We start from the raw sequence: 20,480 nt of genomic DNA, 5'->3' as shown, positions 1-20,480 counted from the left end.
GTTGGCCAGCTTCGGTGTGGCCTAGTGCTCTCATCACCCCTGCTCCGAACCGGAGTCCTGCCGAAGGAGAGAAATCGAAATTCACAGGCTAGGCTAGGGTTTGCTCCCCATCGAATTCCGAAGCTCGCCACAGACGCCGGGATGCAGAGGTACGGGCTGCAGCTCCGCAAGAAGCCGGCGGCGTCCTCGTCGTCGCGACCGGCCCCGCCGGCGCGCCCCCTGGCGGCATTCGCCGACGACGGAGACAACGACGTCGAGGCCGACATCCTCCGGCAGTCATCCAAGAAGCGCGCCCTCCAGAAGGTAACCCGACAGCCCGGATTCCAGGCCTTTCAGCCCCCTTCGTTGGTTTTCAGCTTAGATTGTTGATTGGGGTTGTGTGCTCGCGCAGGTGGAGGAGCTGCAGAAGAAGGCCATCGAGGAGGATCCCTCGGTGTTTGCCTACGATGAGGTGTACGATGATATGAAGGAGAAGGCCGCTCGCCCCAAGATGCAGGCCAAGGTCGTTCGCCAGGTAATTATTCGTCCTGTACTATCAAAAATTTTAATTGGTTCGATCCGTCTGAGTGCTTCGTTTGTTCTTAATTGCATGCACTACAAATTATAACATGAAGAAGTATGGTGTTTGATTCAGACCGGCTGGGAAGCAAATTTTACTTTTGTTAGGAGCAATTTCCAGATATTTGTTGTCCAAATGTTTGGAACATAACCTTTTAACACAGAGAAGTTGCAGATTATCTACCTTAATTATTCTGAAACATAATTGAAGGCCAAACTTGGATTCGAAAACTTACATAAATTGGCCTCCATGGGTGGTTTGTATACCTTTGAGGGTTTGAATAGTACTCCATTGTCATAGGGAGGTAGTAAGTTATGTTAAGTCTGTAATAGAGACATGTATCCAGAGACAAGCACATAATGTAAAGGTGTGGTCAGTTGAGCAAAGGCAACCCGTCACTACTAATCGGAATCACACGATGGGGCTAGAATGGACAGATATTGAGATATTCTAGCCTGGCGTCTAACTCTTTACTTGTTTGCAGTCAAAGTACATTGAAGCACTCAAGGAGAAAGCAGAACAACGTAAGCGAGAGCAGGACATAGTGTATGAGAGGAAGCTTCAGAAAGAGAGGAGCAAGGAAGACCACCTGTTTAGTGACAAAGACAAATTTGTAACATCTGCGTACAGGAAGAAACTTGAGGAGGAGAAAAAATGGCAGGAGGAAGAAAGACGGCGGCTGATTCAAGAAGAAAGGGATGATGTAAGTTTTGCTCATTTGTTCATCATTGTGCATGGTTCTTATGTGCTGCTTATCTTCATGGTTCATATTTATGTTTTGTAAGTTGCACGTTTTCTGCTACGGTTATAGCCTTTACTTAGTTCTACCAGAATTACGACCATGTGAGGTAACTAGGGTTGGTCTGTCAAAGTATGCATGGAACTTGGAATAGTCTGATGCAAGTGTGGTTTGTGGCGGTATTATCCCATTCATCTTGTATATGAACGAATATCCAGTTTGCGTTGCTAGAAGAGTTGGAGATTACTGGGCTTTGGTACAATGGTACCTTTGAATTCTGATGTTGTACAACTATAGAAATTCACTTCTCATTTTTTACAAATTTTCCCTTATTTTGAATGATTGTCTTCACTTTCTACTTCTTGATGATGCAAAAAATTTGATATGTTGGCATGTAACTTGGAATAGTCTGATGGTTGTGAATGACGATGACCAAACTTTTAATCTGAATTGTGCCATTTTATCTGGTCATGCAAGTGTGATGTGTGGCGGTATTATCCCATTTGTCTTTTATATGAACGAATATCCAGTTTGCTTTGCTAGAAGAGTTGAGATTACTGGGCTTTGGTACAATGGTGCCTTTGAATTCTAATGTTGTACCACTATAGAATTTCCCTTCTCATTGTTTACAAATTTTCCTTAATTTTATAGGATTGTCTTCACTTCCTTGTTTTTGTTTGATCATGGAAAAATGTGATATGCTGGCTTGTGGAAACATCATTTTAGTAATCTGTATTAACTTCACGAAATTAGTGCAATAAATCTTGCTTGCCTATAGGTTTATATCCTAATCAGATCCTTGCAAAGAAAACATATATCTAATGTTTCACAATTATCGTGTCTCTTGGCCAACTAATTTGATTTCTTTTATCTGTTCTTATGTAGGTTACTAAAAAGAAAGACTTGAGTGACTTTTACTTTGGACTTGCTAAGAATGTTGCTTTCGGTGCACGCACGCATGATGAGGCTGCTGAACCTGAAAAGCTGGACACTAAAGCAGATGATATTCAAGCTAGCAAGTCTGACGCCGAAGGATCTGCCCGTTCTCCTAAGCGCAGGAGGGAATCCTCTGAAGGATCAGAGAAAGCACACGAAAGTAAAAGTGCGGAAGAACCTGCAACAACTGTACCGAAGGATTCAGCAGCTGCTCGATCTACTGAGAAAGATGCCGATGCATCAGCGGCTGCTTCACAAGCTTCACAGAGTACTCAGCCAGCACCAATCACAGATGAGCACTACAAGAGGAGTAGCGACGCACTTGCTGCGGCCAGAGAACGAGCCCTGGCTCGTAAGAGAGCGAAGGAGCAGCTAATATGAAGTAAGAAGCAGATATACTGTTACCATGTTGTTTTGGTGCTTAAGCTTTTTCCTGGTTATTGCAGCATTTTCAGTTGGTGATGCATGTATTTCTCACCAAAAAGAACCCTTTGGTTTGATTGTCATGATGCTTCAACTTATATGATCCGAACATCTGTATATTGACAATGAAACACATAGGACATGAGAATGTTACTATCCTTTGCATAATCAGGAGAGGAGAGGTCAAAGAAGCCCATTATATTTACTGGTCATTCCTGCTTCCAAAAAAAATAGAAACAGCTTGGCACTGGGAACTGAAGGCTGCACGCATTTGTGCCCACCCATGTATACTATTGTAATCTGTAACCAGTGGTTTGTAAACATGATTTCTGTAATGACTGAAAATCAGTAGTGAGATGATGTTTTACTTCTTTCAAGGATGATGCATCATACTTTCTGGCTTGCGAGTTTTTCATGATTCTTATTTACATGTCCGGATTTATTAGGCCTTACAAGCCCGTGTCAGCAAATTGTGTGCTAACCTAATATGCGGCATGCCTTTTCTTTGTGTCAGCACCATCATTTTTTGCAACGAGCTGGTAAATTTTAGCGGAATACACTCATGGTATGTACTGTACTTACCTTGGAAAGACATGATTTCATGAGGATGATGATGCTTAATTTTGTCTCTTAAACCAGACCTTGCTTGTGCGAGTGGATAGACGTTGCTCTCCTGATGAGGATGATGATGCGTACTGTTATTACAGCCTCCTGCTAACCACCACTACAGCGAAAGGGGAGAAGAGGGGGCTTTGGTTTCACCATCCACTCCCAGTCGCAGCTCGGCTTCTCCGCACGCAAACCCAAAACCCTAGCGCGAGCCGGCGGCCTCGTGACCCGGAGCACAGGCGCAGCTAGGTTCCCCCTCGCGGCCGCGGCATGGAGAGCCTCGTCCTCGCCTCCTCCTGCTCCGCCTCTCCCCTCCTCGCCGCCGCCCGCCGCCCCTCGCGGCCCCTCGCCGCCGCCGCCGCCGCCGCGCCGCTCTCTTCCGCCGCCGGGCGGAGGGGACCCGCCAGGAGGCCCAGGCTCGTCTTCTCCGCCGCGTCCCGCGGATCTAGGAATGGTAAGGGAACGCCTTCCTATGCTTGCCCTCCACTGGATGCGGCCTCCGATGCGCTGTTTCATTAGGAGCGAGTGCCGAAACCTCGTGCACCTGATTCCGAGCTCTAGTTTCTGCGCCAAGTGAGATTGTACGGACTTCTGCTAGATTTACGGCTGCGAATTCGATGTTGATGCACCATGCATAGGCAGCGGAATTCTCCTGCTAGATGCTCTGAATGCTCAGCTTATCCATCTATGTTTGTGACACACTAGAGAATGTCCACCTTATCCATTCATATTTGCATAGTTAGCTGATGCTAGTTGGCTTTCGTTTGCCCCCATTTTCATATTCTATTGGCATCTCCTTTCTTCTAGATTTTGTGTATAATAAATTGCTTCCTGCACCAGTTTTCGATGGACTCAACACAAAGGGCTTCGCGAGCGTCTCGTCTTCAACAAGCAGTCAGAATACGTCAACAGGAACTGGTACCCTGCCTCCCATGCCGCCCCCGTCATCCTATATGTGAGTTTTTTTTCCTTGTTTGTTCCGTCTACACTGCTCTTAAGTATACCCTCACATGATGTCATGTTCCAAAACCTCTGCAGCGGTTCACCCGTCTTCTGGATCGGAATTGGTGTGGCATTATCTGCGGCATTCTCGATGGTGTGGATTTCTGCTTCCTGTTATTATGCCTTAATTTCTCCTCTTGCATATCTTCTCCTTTGGTAAATTAATAATACTTGTTGGTTGGTGTATCAGGTCTCGTCAATGGTAAAGGTGAGCTCACAGCTATTTTTTTTTTCCTGCACTCCAAACAGAGTATGTATCCTTTATAATTTGCACCGTGCTCCTAAGAATGGCCTGTTGTGTTCCTTTGCATAATGTGGAACAAGTCAGGGAGGTAAAATATTGAGCTACTTTCTGCTTGCACCTGCTTGATCTTGGAATACGTTTGTGCTACACCAGTTCACTTTGATATTTCGGACTTTGTTTCTAACCTCTTACTTGGTTCAAGCATAGTATCTGGTCCTATGAAGGTTGCCTTTTATTTTACTTTGACGCCCATTCATTTTCATTTTATGTCATAGATCTTGTGGGTTTATACTACCATTTTCATAGTTACTAAGAACCAATTTTCCTCGAATGATATTATGATAAATACCTTTTTGCATGGCTTTGTGCGTTTTTGCATGGCTTAACGTTGCACGGTATTATGTTTGTGTGCTTGTTCATACATACTTTGTTCTTTGCCTTGACGGTATTTGTTGTATAGGTGCTTCTGTACATGACTGACGTTAATGTGCTTCCCCATTACCTTCTTAACACGTTACTAATTTTCTGCAGAAATATGCAATGGAACAAGTATTCAAATCGATGATGACACAGGCACAACCAAACACCTTTGGCGCAGCAAACTCGCCATTCCCATTTTCCATGCCACAGCAGGCAGGCCCCACAGCACCAATCAGTTACCCATACTCTGGACCAAGAAAAAGTACGCCTACAAAAGGTGCAACTGTTGATGTTTCAGCTACTGATGTGGCGGCGACTGGAACTTTGGAAGCGTCCGATGTGGCCGAAACATCAAAACCGTCAAAGAAATTTGGTATTGACCTTCCACATCCATACTTTTTTCTCCAACTAAGTTGTATGTGGAATGTGCTCTTGTATTTGTCCAATTCTCTATAACATGCTAACTTTATCTCTTGATGCATTTATTTTATATTTGTGTGCTCTTATATTAGGAAGTACGCTCTTACATTTTATTAGTGCTTATAATCATTTTATTCGGATATTTGGCATCTGCATCTAACTGTCGTATTCATTACAAAATGTTTGCAGCCTTCGTTGATGTTTCTCCGGAAGAATTGCTGCAAAAGGAGCTTCAATCTTCATTGGAGACAGTTGATGTAAAAAGTGATAGCGCTAAAAGTGAAATTAAGGAGGATACGGAGCAACAAGTAAGTTTCTTTCAGAAGCTTGGTAACAGGCTTCTTGTACAAATTTGTAGTTAACTTGTTATTAATACGTGTCCGTTGATTCTTATAGGTTTTTACAAATGGAGCTGCTTTTAAGCCTAATGAAGATTCCTCTACTGGGCCAACTGAATCCAGTTAGTAACTGCAAATTTATCTACACAAATTTAGGATTGTATTTTTCCACACCAGTATTTTCTTTAAAATGATGTTGTAATATTCTGTTTATCTGTTTTTCCTGTGTGTACAAAATGCAAAAAAATGATTCTGATTTTATACTGTGTAGGTAAGCCAGGGCCTATGCTATCTGTGGATACGATTGAGAAAATGATGGAAGATCCAGCTGTGCAGAAGATGGTTTACCCGTAAGTCCACAACCAACTTCAACATTGCATTTTGTGCTCACTGTCCTAAAATGTGTCTGTTGGCTGCCTAGGCGTTGGGCACCTACTGCCTTTACAAACAAATTGTGCCATGTTTTCCCTTCGTATTTCCATAGGTTAGTCGGTGCATTGGCCATTTGGTTGCAAGAGTTCAATAAAGTCCTCCTGGTCATCAGTTAAATGCTTCATATACTACTAAATAGCACATGTCATCTACACCTTGCATCTGCAAACCTGACCTATTACACCATATGATCACGCGGAAGGATAAATGCTTTATGTCGCTGTTTGTCTAAAGCACTGGTGCTTGTGGCATACAGAGTTTCTTGTCAAATTATATGAGGCCAAGTAGTTCTATATGGAGTAATGCAGCAATCACAGCAGTGGCATTCAATATGCCACTAATAATCTCCATCCGTAGAGGTTATCTGGATGATGCCGATAATTAAGCGATTCACAATACCAAAATAAGTACTTTGGTTAGGAGGTGAAGAATTCAGTACTGAATTTTACCAGTTCAGTAGGCTTCCATCTGTTGGTGAAAAAATGGTTATGCTCAGATTAATTCTGCATAGATGGAAACTCTTGTCTTAAAATAATTTGTATACACATTAGTATTTTGTCAGCGTTGCGATCATGGCTTGATGAGGTCATCGTACTTGCACTGCCTCCTGTATAGTGCGCAGCAAATGGCCAGCTTCAGTAATCTCAAGTTGTTAATTTTTGTATATTATAAAATTACGTGTAACGTATATCTCTTTTAGGGGCACTTCTTTTGGGCTTCTAGAGCTGCTTCTAGGTACCAAATGGGTGAAGCCCAAAAGAACTCTCCTGCTTAACTCAGGCTTATTTCCACCGAGAAGCCCACACATAGTGCAATTTTAGAAACTGCAAGAGAGCAGTTTCCCGAGCTTCTGCGTCTGAAACCGAATCGGTATGTGAACCCACCCCTTAGAGCAGTTCTATTTACGGCAGCATGCCACTCCACCAGTCCACCTGAGGTAACGTTTCAGCCAAAGAAAAAGCATCGCACTGGAGCAAGCCAAATAGGATAGGGTTCATCGGTCCCGTGGTCTCGCCCCTCGCCCGCCGACGCCGCCAGCACCTCGCCCGCCGGCGCCGCCGGAACCTCGCCCCTCGCAGCCGCACTCGCCCGCCGGCGCCGCTGGCCCTCGCCCCTCGCAGCCGCACTCGCCCGCCGGCGCCGCTGGCACCTCGCCTCGCCCCTCGCAGCCGCACTCGCCCGCCGGCGCCGCTGGCCCTCGCCCCTCGCAGCCGCACTCGCCCGCCGGCGCCGCTGGCACCTCACCCCTGGCAGCCGCACTCGCCCGCCGGCGCCGCCAGCACCTCGCCCCTCGCCGCCGCCGGTTGTCAGCTCCGCCGTTCGATCTAGGAGCGCCGCCCTCGCGTCGTCGCCGTGGTGCTCCACCTCTTCACCGGACACTTCACCTCGCCGTCCTCCGTGGAGCTACACCTCATCCCCGACCAGTTCCACCATGCTGTTCCCATCTACAGAGACAGAGGTTCTTCTTCTGGAGGATTTGGAGAATTGATGGGTGTATGCTAGTAATGATGGGATTTTATCCGTTAAACATGACACAATTCATGTCTAGGGGTGTTGTAGACTTTGCACAACAAACATGCCCAAATTCAAGAAGCCCAAAAGAAGGGGAAGAATAGTTTCTAGGAGCTTCTCCTCACCGAAGTTTCTCTCCACCGGTTTCCATAAGCTAGCTTCTCTATAAGCATAAGCCCAAAAGAAGTGGCCCTTAGTATCTTATAAGGATGCTGATTTCTTCACATGTGCCAGCTACTTGCCCGAGGAGATGAGGAACCCAGATTCATTCAAGTGTATGTTCCTGTAAACTTATTTGAACACTTCTGTATCACATAATTGGGTTTATTTTCTCTTTTGATATGGTGAGATGTTTATTTTCCAGGGATGCTTCAGAACCCGGTGTACCGCCAGCAATTGGAGGAAATGATGTAATATATTTATTCATTACCCCTGATTTATGCTTTCAAATTGGAAAGTAAACCTGTCCAACAGTATTAAAAGAATAGAACAATAATCCATGTCGTAGTGATGTATATTGGTATTGAACAATGCTGTTGTGGACTTGTATAAGCTTGTCGGGCCGCACCTTATATGTTCCGATTAATGCCACTACATGTTTATGTAACTTATGCTAGCCCAGAACTCATACTACTATACTAGTATGCCAATTGCTTAATGGAGTTTTGTGTATTAACAGGAGCAACATGGGTGCATCTCCTGATCAATGGGATAACCGCATGGTTGATCACTTGAAGAACTTCGACCTTAGCAGTCCTGAAGTAAGGCAGCAGTTTGGTGAGTGAATCAACACTTGTACATTTACTTGGATCTTGTTTGGAAGTTGGAACATGTGAATTCTGCAGGAAATTTCCCATTATCTGTCATCCTATGCATTTTCCCTTTTCAAGCTATATGAAAACTGTGAATACCTATTTGGTTTCGCCTTCCCTACAATTCCTGTATGCTATATTATTGACCAACGATATTCTTTTAGTATCCTTATTATTTTATCGTTCCAACCAAGGATTACGAGTCGAAGAGTCGAGCCGAGTCGTTGGGGTACCGACTCATAGACATGTACTTTGACAGTAGTTAGTATAAGATACTATCATATGTAGCAACCAGATAGGGGATTTAGTAACTAAAATCGACATTTGTTCAACACAAGTTACGTAACATAATAATGCTATAACCTAGACAGTTATCCACCGATACCTCTGGACAGTTGTTCATGCCCAAAGTGAGTCGATCGAGTCGAATTACCACGACTAGTCTAGACTAGTCCATGACTAGTCGCTCGACCGCTGGACTCTATGAACTAGTCGAGTCGAACAAGCTAGTCGACAGTCAAGTTAGGACTCATAGACTAGTCGGGCGACTAGTCTAGACTAGTCGTTAGACTCATAATCCATGGTTCCAACTTCCTAGCATGGCTTTGATACTTGCTCCTGTTATTTTAGTTCTTTTTGTGAACTTATTAGTTTCTTGTTGTAAACGTCTAGCATAGTTTTGACACATGCTCCCATTTTTTGGTTTATCATTGTTACTATTATAGTACTTGGTTGGTGATGGTAATTGTTGAAAAGGTTTGAATAAAAACTCCATACTTCCCCTGAAGCAATTTTTAGTGCTTACCCATACAAGACCTTAATTTGATTTCAAATTAAAATGAGTAGGTGCGAATGCTGAACTCTTTTATCGTCTGTACAGCGCAAGTTGGCATGACTCCGGAGGAAGTAGTGTCGAAAATAATGGCAAACCCAGAAGTTGCTGTTGCATTTCAGAATCCAAAAATTCAAACGGCCATCATGGATGTAAGTTTTATTGTTTCGGACTGTTTTTAATCATTGAGAAATTTGGATTTAATGCACTACACAGTTTGTTTCTTTGAAAAAATGTTGTGGGCTGTCTTAATGGCATGTGATACCCACTTGTTGCTCTCGTAGTCAGTGGCATTTTCCAAATTGAAATGTTACAGTTATATATCGAGATATCCATAGCTATTTGATTATTCTGACATGGCATCTTTTTGATGCAGTGCTCCCAGAACCCTCTGAATATTGTAAAATACCAAAATGACCAAGAGGTATATTTTAATTTTATTAACTTGCGTCATCTGCTCACATGGTAACTTTATGATCTAACTCACCGGGTTTGCCTTTCACTCGTATGTCTCTTATGCTAGGTCATGGATGTTTTTATGAAGATATCACAAATCTTCCCCCAAATTAATGGCTAGTCGATGTACATCATGGAATCGAAGTTTTTGGCCTGCCTCCAGTCTTAAGTGCCTGCAGTAGCATCTGTTAACTGGCTGAGGAACATAATGAAACTTCATGTGTTCAGTCATTACGTGCAAAGATGTACCCTTCCCGTCAAAGGTTTTTGAGTTGCCAATGTACATCCTATGATTCTAGTGTCTCGGTTTGGTCGCCAACCGTTCCTAGAGCCGGAGTAGTGACGTAGCCAAGTTTGAGATATATATCTACATCACTGCTACGTAAAATAGTGTAGTAAGTGCTTTGACATTATATGGTTTGCTGTAGGGTGTGAAGGTGCGGTTGTAGTTGATATCACCTCAATTTTGATACATTGTGTTACCATGACAATGCATGAACATGTTGCTATGTTCTCTGGCAGTATTTTTTGTGGAATGTAGCCTGAGTTTCATGACCTGTGGAAGTCTGTTTTGACATTGCTTTGGAATCACTTTTGTTGGGAGCTTGGAAGTCATTCCTCAAGCGAGATCAAATGAGCACAGTGCATCTCACATTTGCTGGTTGGATCCCAGCAGACCAGCACACGACCGGCGCACCTCGTTTGGCAACTGGGTCAAGATCTCACCACCATATGTCTACGTACTGAGTACTGGTACTGAGTACTGACCACCGTTCCGTCCGACTTCCCGCTCAGTTGTAACGGCGTAGTGTACATGTTCCCGATTCTCTTCCTTCTCCGGCCGGGTGGGAGTGCGCTTCAGCGGCTCGTCGACACGAAGCCTGTTCATGAACATGAGGCTTCCGCAGCTACCACGCAAAGTTCCGAGGATGTCTTGCGTACTGGCCAAACGCAGCTACTCCGAAGTCCGAATACAACGTTGAATTAGCTCCTGAAGTCCTGGTGCTAGCTTGCTCTCTGCCAGGCCTGCCGAATTCAGTTCGATTTCTTGCGATCTGTTCAAACTCTCATTTTTTTCGAGCGACTGGAAAATCCATTCTGTTGAAACTCTAGTCCACTTACCTGAAAATCCAGGGTAAATTATTGGTCAACAGGCGGAGTTAATTTCGAAACTGTGGAACAGAAAAGGGAGAAGGTTGCCATTCTGTTCAACAGATCATAATGTTTTGGCAGGGCAATTTGTGTCTGTACACAAGCTGTGACGATGACGCATATATAGAGATACTATTGTTTCTCGTTGTTGGCCAGATTTCTCAATATCCACTTGGAGAGATACCCATCTAGAATATGTGGTAGAATTAGCTTTTTCCTATGCAAAAAATGAGCTGTACAAGGTTTCCTGCTGTTATGCTGTTCCCTTCAAGAACCACCAACCCTTCCAGTACTACATTAGTACCGTCCCACTCGTTACCCCTTTTGTTGCTTTTAAATGGATCCTGGTAATAATTTATTTTAAAAAAGGCATATGGTAGAAGGTTGACGTCAAACTGCTTTGCCACATTCGCAACCGAGGACTTATTATATACTTTACAGTTCCTAAAACCGGCAAAGTAAGTATGAACTCCAGAATACATACTTTTTGGATTTGACATGTGCTGAATCAGGCTGCAAAATTAGTTTGTAGGCCCCTCAGGAAACAATTCAGCGGCGGCCACTTTATTGTAGACGCGGTGGTTTTGTCAATGTGGAATAGATTAAGAAACATGGTCAACGGAATCCAACTTCCACTACAAGATTCAGATTAGTCTGAGGAAAACAGCTTTGCTCTCGCACTGATATTGGTGAACCAATGGTAATCGAATTGTATAAAAAGGTTCAGGGCTATAATATTTGAAAGCAAAGGTATGGGGTTAGTTGTTCGTTTTGATGGACCATCGTACACTGATTAAGCGAGGACTTGAGATCTGATATAAAAATCTGGGATTCCAGGAAATTCACAAGAAGTGCTATGCCATTATGCGATAGTGCGATACATATATATGTGGAAAGCTTAAAAGTTCAGGTGAGATTTCTCTATCCTGGAGAAGCTCTGAACATTTCCTAAAATGAGCAGGTAAAACTGGTTTTGGTCCAAACTTGCGGATTGATCTAACACCACACTTGGTCTACTCGCACACTAATGTTCAACATGAAAGGGCGACGCGCGCTGGAAAGGTGCGGCACCCAGCGTTTGGTGTTCAGATTGTTACACACTTCACTCCTCCATCTCGGTGCTAAGCAGCCGGGTTAGACAAACAGCAGTAGTAAAATATCTCCTGCACCAACCCGACTATTCATTCATGTCTGCATAAACAACACCGCACGGTTAGGAAAACAAAGGAGGGAAGATCGATGTACCAAGATCTTCAAGAAAGAAGAGGAACTGTACATCAAGCATGACCGCTTGGAAGACAACTAATTGTACTGTAGTGGCTAGCAAGATCCCAACACAATTCTAACAGCTCGGAAGACTCAACGAGTGGCTGTACAAGCTGGCGTACACTTCCGTTTTACTACGAGTCTACTGCGCGTAGAAACATTTACATACATGGACCACGTCTGTTTCTTCCTTCAGTGATCGAACGTCTCCAAGAGGATGGAAAGAGGCACTGCATCCTTTTCTGCTACTGCATCTTGGACGTCGTCGCAGGTAGCCAGGAACGAGTAGCAGAGACCGGCCTTCGTCTCAGTGCTCTGGTCAGAGCGTACGTACGTACGTTGATGGTCAGCGCGCGAGTCTAGCTAGATTCCTGAAACCGCGTATGGCCTTTCCAGTCTGAAGATCCCTGTCCCGTGACATCTTCGCCTATGTCTTATACGGCGAATGGATCCAAGATTTCACAAGCCAATCGCATAGCCATGCCTGAAACCCTGGCTTGCAAGTGCGATCTTACAACTAACCAAGCAGATCATCTGACTTGTAACGATCACGGTTACTAGCAATACCTTCAGCCATACGTTGAAAACCATGCACCTGGGGCCGGGTGGTTTCTGCGCGATAAAACCCGTCCATGTTTATGTAAAATCTACCTCATGTATATCCTAGAGAGTCATGGTCATATAGTACAAGAATTGTTTCTACATCTGGAAGTAGCTCGTGTTCTTTTCACGTCTTCTCGCTTTCGCGAAAACAATGGCTCCACTTTGTTTTGTGTACGGAGCGAGACGACTGGGACGAGCACGATGAACATATCATTTTCTCCCACTTCGCGGGTTATTAGACGGAATCTGGACTCTGGACGCACTGCTGGAGCTAACGCTGAAAAATGCCCCACGTGGAGATTTAGATGGATTGTTGTTTCACACGTTATGGAGGAAGAAAAGGTTGTGATAAAATTATCTTCCTTTCCTTCAGTAATCGCATGTGTACAACAGTCAATAGAGATCATTACCACATTCTTATGCATTCATGACGCTGCAAGCCTGCAACGAAAACCTAATGGTAGTGCTGGTCAAATTGATTATTATCGCCTCGATGACAATGAGACGGAAAATGACAACAGTTATCAATTCTCCGTGACAAGAAGGCTAGAAAGAGCACGACCTGATCTACTGGAAGAAGCGAAACCGATAATTACGCCATGTTATGTGGATCCAGTTTTTATTTCTTTAGAAAAAAGCAATGCATTCTGCTTTAAATTAATGATAAAGCCCTAAAGAGCTGAATACAAGTTGCCGAGGAGAACAACTTATAGAAACCACGGACAAAGCAAATAAAAAACAGTGCAACTTGAAAACACCTAAGTCTTCAATCACTCAAGCGCTCGTTAAGTAATCAAGAGAGGAATGCATGGCCAACATGATATCAAGAAGAAGGGGTCTTGAGTTCATGACATGTTTGACCAATTTGAATAAAAAGTTATAGTCCACTTTCGATCCATATATGCTTAGGATGCTCTATTTCCATGGTCTACATGTCATAGCCCATTGGACGGGACGATAGTTAAGCTCACCTAGATCTTGGAAGGGACTAGAGATGATGTCTCTAAGGAGGTCACAACGCCAAGTCATCGCGTCTCCCCGGTTCGACAAACCGAACCAAGGGTTTTCACGTAGAGCCAAATGTGTAGGGGCGTGTATCCACGGCACAACTTCCAAGGTGGAACAACACACTTGTAGCGCGCCATCCGCCCAAGAACTAGCATTGTGAGTTAGAGATTTTCCCTGGATACCAATGCCACTCTGCCACCCGAAGCCCGACCAACAAGGTGATGTGAGTTCGGAAGAGATCAAAGTAGACACTCTCCGAATGTGGATGAGGCAGCTTGCACCCATCAAGCCGAGTAGCAAACCAACACCCGTTTTCAGTACATTCACATTTACTATTTGAAGCCTCCACTACGGCGTCCTTAAAGCCAACCTTGCCTACGACCCGCCAGTCAACAAACCATAAATACGCAATCAACCAACCCAGTTGTCGCACCAACGCTACTCCACAATTACCTGAATTCTACCTCTAACATTGACGACACCTTGACGATTGACAAACATCATAGATTTAAATGTCATGTATTTCAAAATCAAGGAACCCCCACCATATTCATTGATTAATGCTCACAACCATATATTATCAATTATTTAAAACAATGCCAAGCACAATGGCAAACAAATCCTCTCAAAAAGAAGAAAAGAAAACCCAAGGACACCCACCGTCATTCCAAGCGCCGCTCGGGTGCCTCATCATGAGGAAAGCCCCGCCGCCTTCTTCACCGACAGTTGCGCTCCTTCGAGACAACAACCTCACGAGGCGGCGAGGACATGGAGGATAGGAGAAAGAGGATGATGACGATCAATCAACCAACCAAAAAACCAACCAAAAAAATGTGCGGCTGTGTGCATCATGTTATGCAGAGGCTGGGTGTAATACTTTTCTAAAGTAATGAAAGCGCCCTTTATCGAAAAAAACCAACCAAAAAAGCAAAAAAAAAAAAAAAACCCACAAGCAACCCGAATTGTGCCTTGTTTTCTCATCAAGTATGGGTTCAATACATTGCAGTATCGATTGGGCGAGTCTTGACTATACTCCTCATGATCTTTCTGACCTCGATGCGCCCTTCAGTGCTCAGGAAATTCGGGACGCGGTTTTCTCGCTACCCTCTGTTAAGGCCCCTGGGCCGGATGGCTTCATTGGAGCTTTCTTCAAGTCCTGCTGGGAGATTATCAAAGCGGACATCACGGCTGCGATCATCCATATGTCTCATTTGCGCGAGGGTTGTGCTGGCCTTGTCAACTCGGCAAACATCATCCTCATCCCCAAGAAGCCGGACGCCTCGTCTGTGGGGGATTTTCGCCCCATCAGCCTCATTCATAGTCTGTCCAAGGTTTTCTCCAAGCTTCTGGCCAACCACCTTGCGCCCATCCTGCCCGACATCGTTTCCAAATGCCAGAGTGCTTTCGTGAAGAAAAGGAGCATTCATGACAACTTCTTACACGTCCAGAACTTCATCAAGGAGCTCCATTCCTCGAGAACCCCATGCCTTTTCCTTAAGCTCGACATCTCCAAGGCCTTCGACTCGGTGGGGTGGGCCTATCTCCTTGAAGTCCTTACGGCTTTGGGCTTCGGGCAAGCTTGGAGAGACTGGATCTGCCTCTCGCTGGCCTCTGCCACGTCCAGGGTGCTCCTGAATGGTGACGCCGGACGCCCTTTCTGCCACAAGAGGGGTCTACGCCAAGGCGACCCTTTGTCGCCTATGCTCTTCATCCTCTACATCGACCCCCTGCAGCGCATACTCTCCAAAGCTACCCTTTATGGCATCCTAAGCCCCATCCGCTCGCGGATTACCAGATGCCGCATCTCGCTATACGCCGACGATGCGGGAATCTTTGTCAACCCCCTCAAGGAAGAACTTCAGGCCATCTCCTCCATCCTCCACTGCTTCGGCCAAGCGAGCGGTCTCATCACCAACATGATCAAGACGGAGGTCTTTCCGGTGCGCTGCGATGAGGTTGATCTAGCCGATATCCTCGCTGATTTCCCCGCCAAGACTGCAACCTTCCCCGGAAAATACCTTGGCCTACCCCTGCACTTCCGTCGCCTTCGCAAAGTGGACTTACAATCGCTCATCGACAAGATCGTGGGAAAGCTCCCGGGTTGAATGGGGAAAAATATCGCGCGCCCGGGGAGGGTCACGCTCGCAAAGTCGGTTCTCTTCGCGACTGGGATATATCATGCCACCGCCATCCCTCTATCCAAATGGGCAAGAGATAAGATCAACAGGATTGCCAGAAACTTCATCTGCGTTGGGGATGAGGGTGAACACGCTGCGCAAGGAAAGGCGCTTGTCAACTGGAAGACAGTTTGTAGGCCTAAAGGTCTGGGCGGCCTTGGGATGCCTGATCTTGAGAGAACGGGGCGAGCCTTGCGGCTACGTTGGTCTTGGCTAAACTGGACGGACCCTGATCGCACCTGGGATGGCTCAAAGCTTCCATGTGATGAAAAGGACATGACCCTATTCAGGACCTCCACAAAGATTACCATCGGTGATGGGGAAACTGCCTCCTTCTGGCACGACAACTGGTGCGGCCACGGACCTATGGCCACATGGGCTCCTGATCTTTACTCCATTGCCTCAAGGAAAAACCGCCCAGTCGTAAAAGAGCTACGAGACAACAACTGCATTCGTTCTGTAGCCAGGATCAGCTCCCCTATCCAGCTGACGCAATATCTTGAGATTTGGGACATCGTGCATGCAACCACCCTCGACCCGCTGCGTTCGGACTCCATCTCTTGGCTTTTATCCCCCAGTGGGACCTATAGCGCCAGTTCGGCCTACAAGGCCCAATTCCTCGGTAGCCACCCCAGCTTCGTTGCAAAAAAGATTTGGGAGGCTCATGCGGAGCCTAAGTGTAAATTGTTCGCATGGCTGGCGCTCCATGGGAAGCTTCTCACTACTGACATGCTTGCTATTCGGGGTTGGACCCATGACCCGACATGTACCCTCTGTCAACGCGCCCCTGAGACGGCCTTGCACCTCTGCAAAGATTGTCCTTTCACTACAGCCATCTGGAGCATGGCGAAGGGATGGGACAACGACGACTCCCCAGACTCCAGAACCTCCTTCACCTCCATTTCAGAGTGGTGGGACGATATGATCAAGGGCAAACCCAGAGTGGAGAAACGACGTATCAGCGGGCGCTTCCTCTACGTGCTCTGAAACGCATGGAAGGAAAGGAACCGTCGCATTTTCACCGGTCTTCGACTGACCTACCCCGAGGTTGCGGATATTGCCAGAGAAGACATTTCTCAGCGGCAGCGTGCCTTTGCTAGCTTTGGGCCGGCCATTCCGGCCGAGCCAGATTAGTTCACCTTTTGTTTTCCTTTTGGTGGGTTTTGCCATGTTACCACCTTAATCTAAACATGCAACTCTATGTACAGTTTGGTTCATCTTTCCCCCTTGCTTAATGAAGAGGCAGTGCTCCCTGCCGGTTGCTCAAAAAAAAAAAAAAAATACTATTCAAAACAAGGAAAGAAAAATGGGAAATGAAAGGGACACCAACCTTTAAACCTCCTGCCTTCCCTCGTTCCCCGTTCTCTCTTCCCTTCCTCCTTCCTCACCTCGCCACAACCACAATGGTCGTCTACACAATCTCCTCTCCCTCTCCTCTCGGTTCTTGCCCAAACCTCTCCCCAACCCAATGTCTCCCAATCTTTCACGCTCACCTCTACCCCTGCTCGCTCTCCTCCTCTGCCTCGCATCCCGAGCCGCCGCCTCCTCCTCCTTCCCCCTCCCCACCATCGCCATCGCCGCCGTCGGCACCAACACCACCTCCCCGCACCACCTCGCCTGCGGCCTCGTGTCCACCGGCACGGGCTACCAGCTCTCCTGCGCCAGCGTGTCCAACCGCTCCGCTAGCCCCCGCAACTATGGATACGGCGGCGGCAGCAGCACGCCCTTCTCGGCCATCGTCGCCGGCGACGGCTACCTCTGCTCCGTTGGGCCCACTTCGTCGCCGCCAATGTCCATGCGGTGGTGGGATTTGAATGGCAGCGATGACTTGTCCAAGAGGGTGTACAGGGGAGCAGGGCTGTCCGCCGTGGCGGGCGGCGGGGAGTATGTGTGCGCCCTCGTGGATAACAAGATCAAGTGCTGGAGGTGGGCATGGGGGGCCCTGCCAGAAGACGTGGGTTTCTCGGCGATGGCCGTCGGCGGTCGGTTCGTCTGCGGGCTGGTGGTCGGGACAGGGGAGGTCAAGTGTTACGGCGATGGCGACGCGGTCGGCCGGGAGCCGAGGGGCAGGCACATGCTGATCTCCGCCGGCGAGAGGCACGCCTGCGCCGTCAATCACGCTGGTATGCTGGGGTGCTGGGGAGAGACAGCGGCTATCGCGGCCGCGGCGCCACCGAAGCTCATTCGCGCGGTGTCCACGGTGGCCGTGGGCGACGCGCTCACGTGCGTGCTGTGGGGGAACTGGACCGCCTCCTGCTGGCCGGAGGAAGTGCCGCCGGAGCTGGCGCAGCAGCAGTTCGTGGCGCTCGAGGCGAAGGGGAAGGTGGTGTGCGGGGTGCTCATGTCCGACTACGCGCTCGTGTGCTGGGGCGGAGGCGTCGCGACCGGGGTGAGCAAGGTGTTCGACAAGGTTCTGCCTGGTCCGTGCGCGCCATCCAAGTCGTGCCCGTGCGGCGTCTGGTCGGGCTCCGCTCCGCTCTGCGGCGTCGGCGGCGGCGCTGCCATCTGCTACCCCTGCGGCTACACTCCTCCCCTGATGGCGCGCACGCCAACGTCTAACTCGTCAGAGTGGACACCTCACGTCAGGAAGAAGCGGCGGCCGAGCGATCTCGTGATCGCAATGATCAGCGTTGGAATTGGTTCAGGCCTCGTGGCACTCTTCGCCGCGTTCTTGGTCGCTTACTGCCTGCGCCGGCGCAGCCGCAGCCGCAGCAGCGCCTCTCAGGATTCCGGGCGCATCCACGCGGAGCCGGCGATAACCCCGGCGCCGCGCGTGCCACGCCGGCTCAGCATGCTGCTCTCCAAGGGCCCGAACACGACGGTGGAGCAGTTCCCCCTGGCGGCGCTCCGGGCCGCCACGGACGTCTTCTCGCCAACCCACCGCATCGGGTCCGGCAGCTTCGGCGCCGTATACCGCGCGTCCCTCCCCGACGGTCGCGAGGTCGCCATCAAGCGCGCGGAGCGGCGCGACACCGGCGCCTCGTCCTCCGCCGCCGCTGCGGCGGCGCGTCGCGTCAACCACGAGTCGGCCTTCATCTCCGAGCTCTCGCTCCTCTCGCGGCTGAACCACAAGAACCTGGTCCGCCTCCTCGGATTCTGCGCCGACGGCGGCGAGCACATACTCGTGTACGAGTTCATGCGCAACGGCACCCTCCACGACCACCTCCACAAGCGCCCCGCCCCGCTCTCCCCGCCGCTCGCCTCCTGGCCGTCCCGCCTCCGCCTCGCCCTCGGCGCCGCGCGCGGCATCGAGTACCTGCACACCTACGCCGTGCCCCCCATCATCCACCGCGACATCAAATCCTCCAACATCCTCCTCGACGGCTCCTGGTCCGCCAAGGTCTCCGACTTCGGCCTGTCGCTGCTCAAGAACCTGGGCACCGGAGACAATGCCGCCGGCGACGACGCACCGTGCGTCACGGCCGGGACGGTGGGGTACATGGACCCGGAGTACTACCGGCTGCAGCGGCTGACGGACAAGAGCGACGTGTACAGCTTCGGGGTGCTGCTGCTGGAGCTGCTGTCCGGGTGCAAGGTGATCCAGAGGTACGAGGGGAGCGGCACGCCCAAGAACGTCGTCGAGATGGCCGTGCCCTACATCGAGGCGGACCGCGTGCACCGGGTGCTCGACATCCGGCTGCCGCTGCCGACGCCGGGGGAGATGGAGGCCGTCGCCTACGTCGGGTACCTGGCCGCGGATTGCGTCCGGCTGCCCGGACACGATCGGCCATCCATGAGCGAGGTTGTCGGAGTGCTCGAGCGGTCCGTGGCGGCATGCGAAGAGTATGAGGACGGCGGCGAGGCAGCGCTGTCGCGGTCGTGCACGGATGGGTCGACGACAATGTGATGTGGCAAATCGAAGGCATGCCGTGCCATTCACCCTGCTTGCAACAACACTGGGGAGTTTCTAGGATTTTTTTGTTTTGTTTCTTTTCTCTGTTTTGCTGATATCTATCATTGACATATTGCTAGTATTAGTTACACATTCGTTTAAAGGATGGAAATATTAGTGTAGATAGGGGTTTTCTTTCTTGCAGTTGTAGATCCTTTAACTGGAGACTTTTTTTTTGCTTTACTTAGTTGGTTGGCCTGAAAACAAATGTACATTCCTAAGTTTTATTATAAGCTGACTGTGATGTTGGTACTGAATAAGTAGAGAACAACATGCTGTGCTAAATTTGTTTTTCGAATTTTCACCGGGGGGGGGGGGGGGGGGGGGAGGTTCCCCAGCAGTTTGGCTCAATTTGATTCCATTTTCACGCTGGCGGCTGTGTTCTTTCTCTTATTGTACACAAAAGTTCAATCGCGCTCTCGCCAGGTACAACAAGATAAACATTTTGCTTGAATAGTAATTTACATTTGTTTATCTTATGACATTTCAGAATGTTTCAACTAATGCCTTCTTGTTGTTGCACCACCAAGATCATACCGTTGCACCTTAAACGCCATTTCTAAGGGAACTTCGTCAAATTGAGTACCGACGAGGAGCCGACAATGTCGGCCACCTATATACATAGTACAGTGGATAAAGCTGGCCAGT

General features: G+C 48.1%; 3 protein-coding genes across 4 annotated transcripts; all 3 read left to right on the top strand.

Annotated features, from left to right (window-relative positions):
- The first annotated feature begins 42 nt into the window (after window positions 1–42).
- On the top strand, window positions 43–3,034 carry LOC127334936 (uncharacterized). Of its 2 annotated transcripts, XM_071826494.1 has the most exons (5): window positions 43–303; window positions 392–514; window positions 1,044–1,262; window positions 2,184–2,616; window positions 2,681–3,034. In XM_071826494.1, exons 1-4 carry the CDS (start codon window positions 142–144, stop codon window positions 2,613–2,615), a joined length of 936 nt encoding a protein of 311 aa, XP_071682595.1. In that variant the 5' UTR covers window positions 43–141; the 3' UTR covers window position 2,616; window positions 2,681–3,034. The 2 variants fall into 2 exon arrangements, with proteins under 2 accessions (XP_071682595.1, XP_071682594.1); XM_071826493.1 differs by having other exon boundaries at window positions 2,184–3,034.
- Window positions 3,035–3,383: 349 nt separating this feature from the next.
- Window positions 3,384–10,289, top strand: LOC127334932 (protein TIC 40, chloroplastic). Its single transcript, XM_051361492.1, has 14 exons — window positions 3,384–3,720; window positions 4,107–4,221; window positions 4,305–4,362; window positions 4,459–4,476; window positions 5,044–5,305; window positions 5,542–5,660; window positions 5,749–5,812; window positions 5,962–6,040; window positions 7,869–7,909; window positions 7,999–8,044; window positions 8,314–8,411; window positions 9,327–9,430; window positions 9,655–9,702; window positions 9,802–10,289. Exons 1-14 carry the CDS (start codon window positions 3,537–3,539, stop codon window positions 9,853–9,855), a joined length of 1,290 nt encoding a protein of 429 aa, XP_051217452.1. The 5' UTR covers window positions 3,384–3,536; the 3' UTR covers window positions 9,856–10,289.
- Window positions 10,290–17,312: 7,023 nt separating this feature from the next.
- Window positions 17,313–20,107, top strand: LOC127334935 (serine/threonine-protein kinase-like protein CCR4). The gene has a single exon (XM_051361497.2). The coding sequence runs from the start codon at window positions 17,409–17,411 to the stop codon at window positions 19,785–19,787; it is 2,379 nt and encodes a 792-aa protein (XP_051217457.2). The 5' UTR covers window positions 17,313–17,408; the 3' UTR covers window positions 19,788–20,107.
- Window positions 20,108–20,480: the final 373 nt, after the last annotated feature.

The sequence above is a fragment of the Lolium perenne genome, chromosome 2 (assembly GCF_019359855.2).
Source record: "Lolium perenne isolate Kyuss_39 chromosome 2, Kyuss_2.0, whole genome shotgun sequence".
NCBI lineage: Eukaryota > Viridiplantae > Streptophyta > Magnoliopsida > Poales > Poaceae > Lolium > Lolium perenne.
The sequence above is the reverse complement of the archived record's forward strand: the minus strand, read 5'-3'. Positions and strand labels throughout refer to the sequence as shown.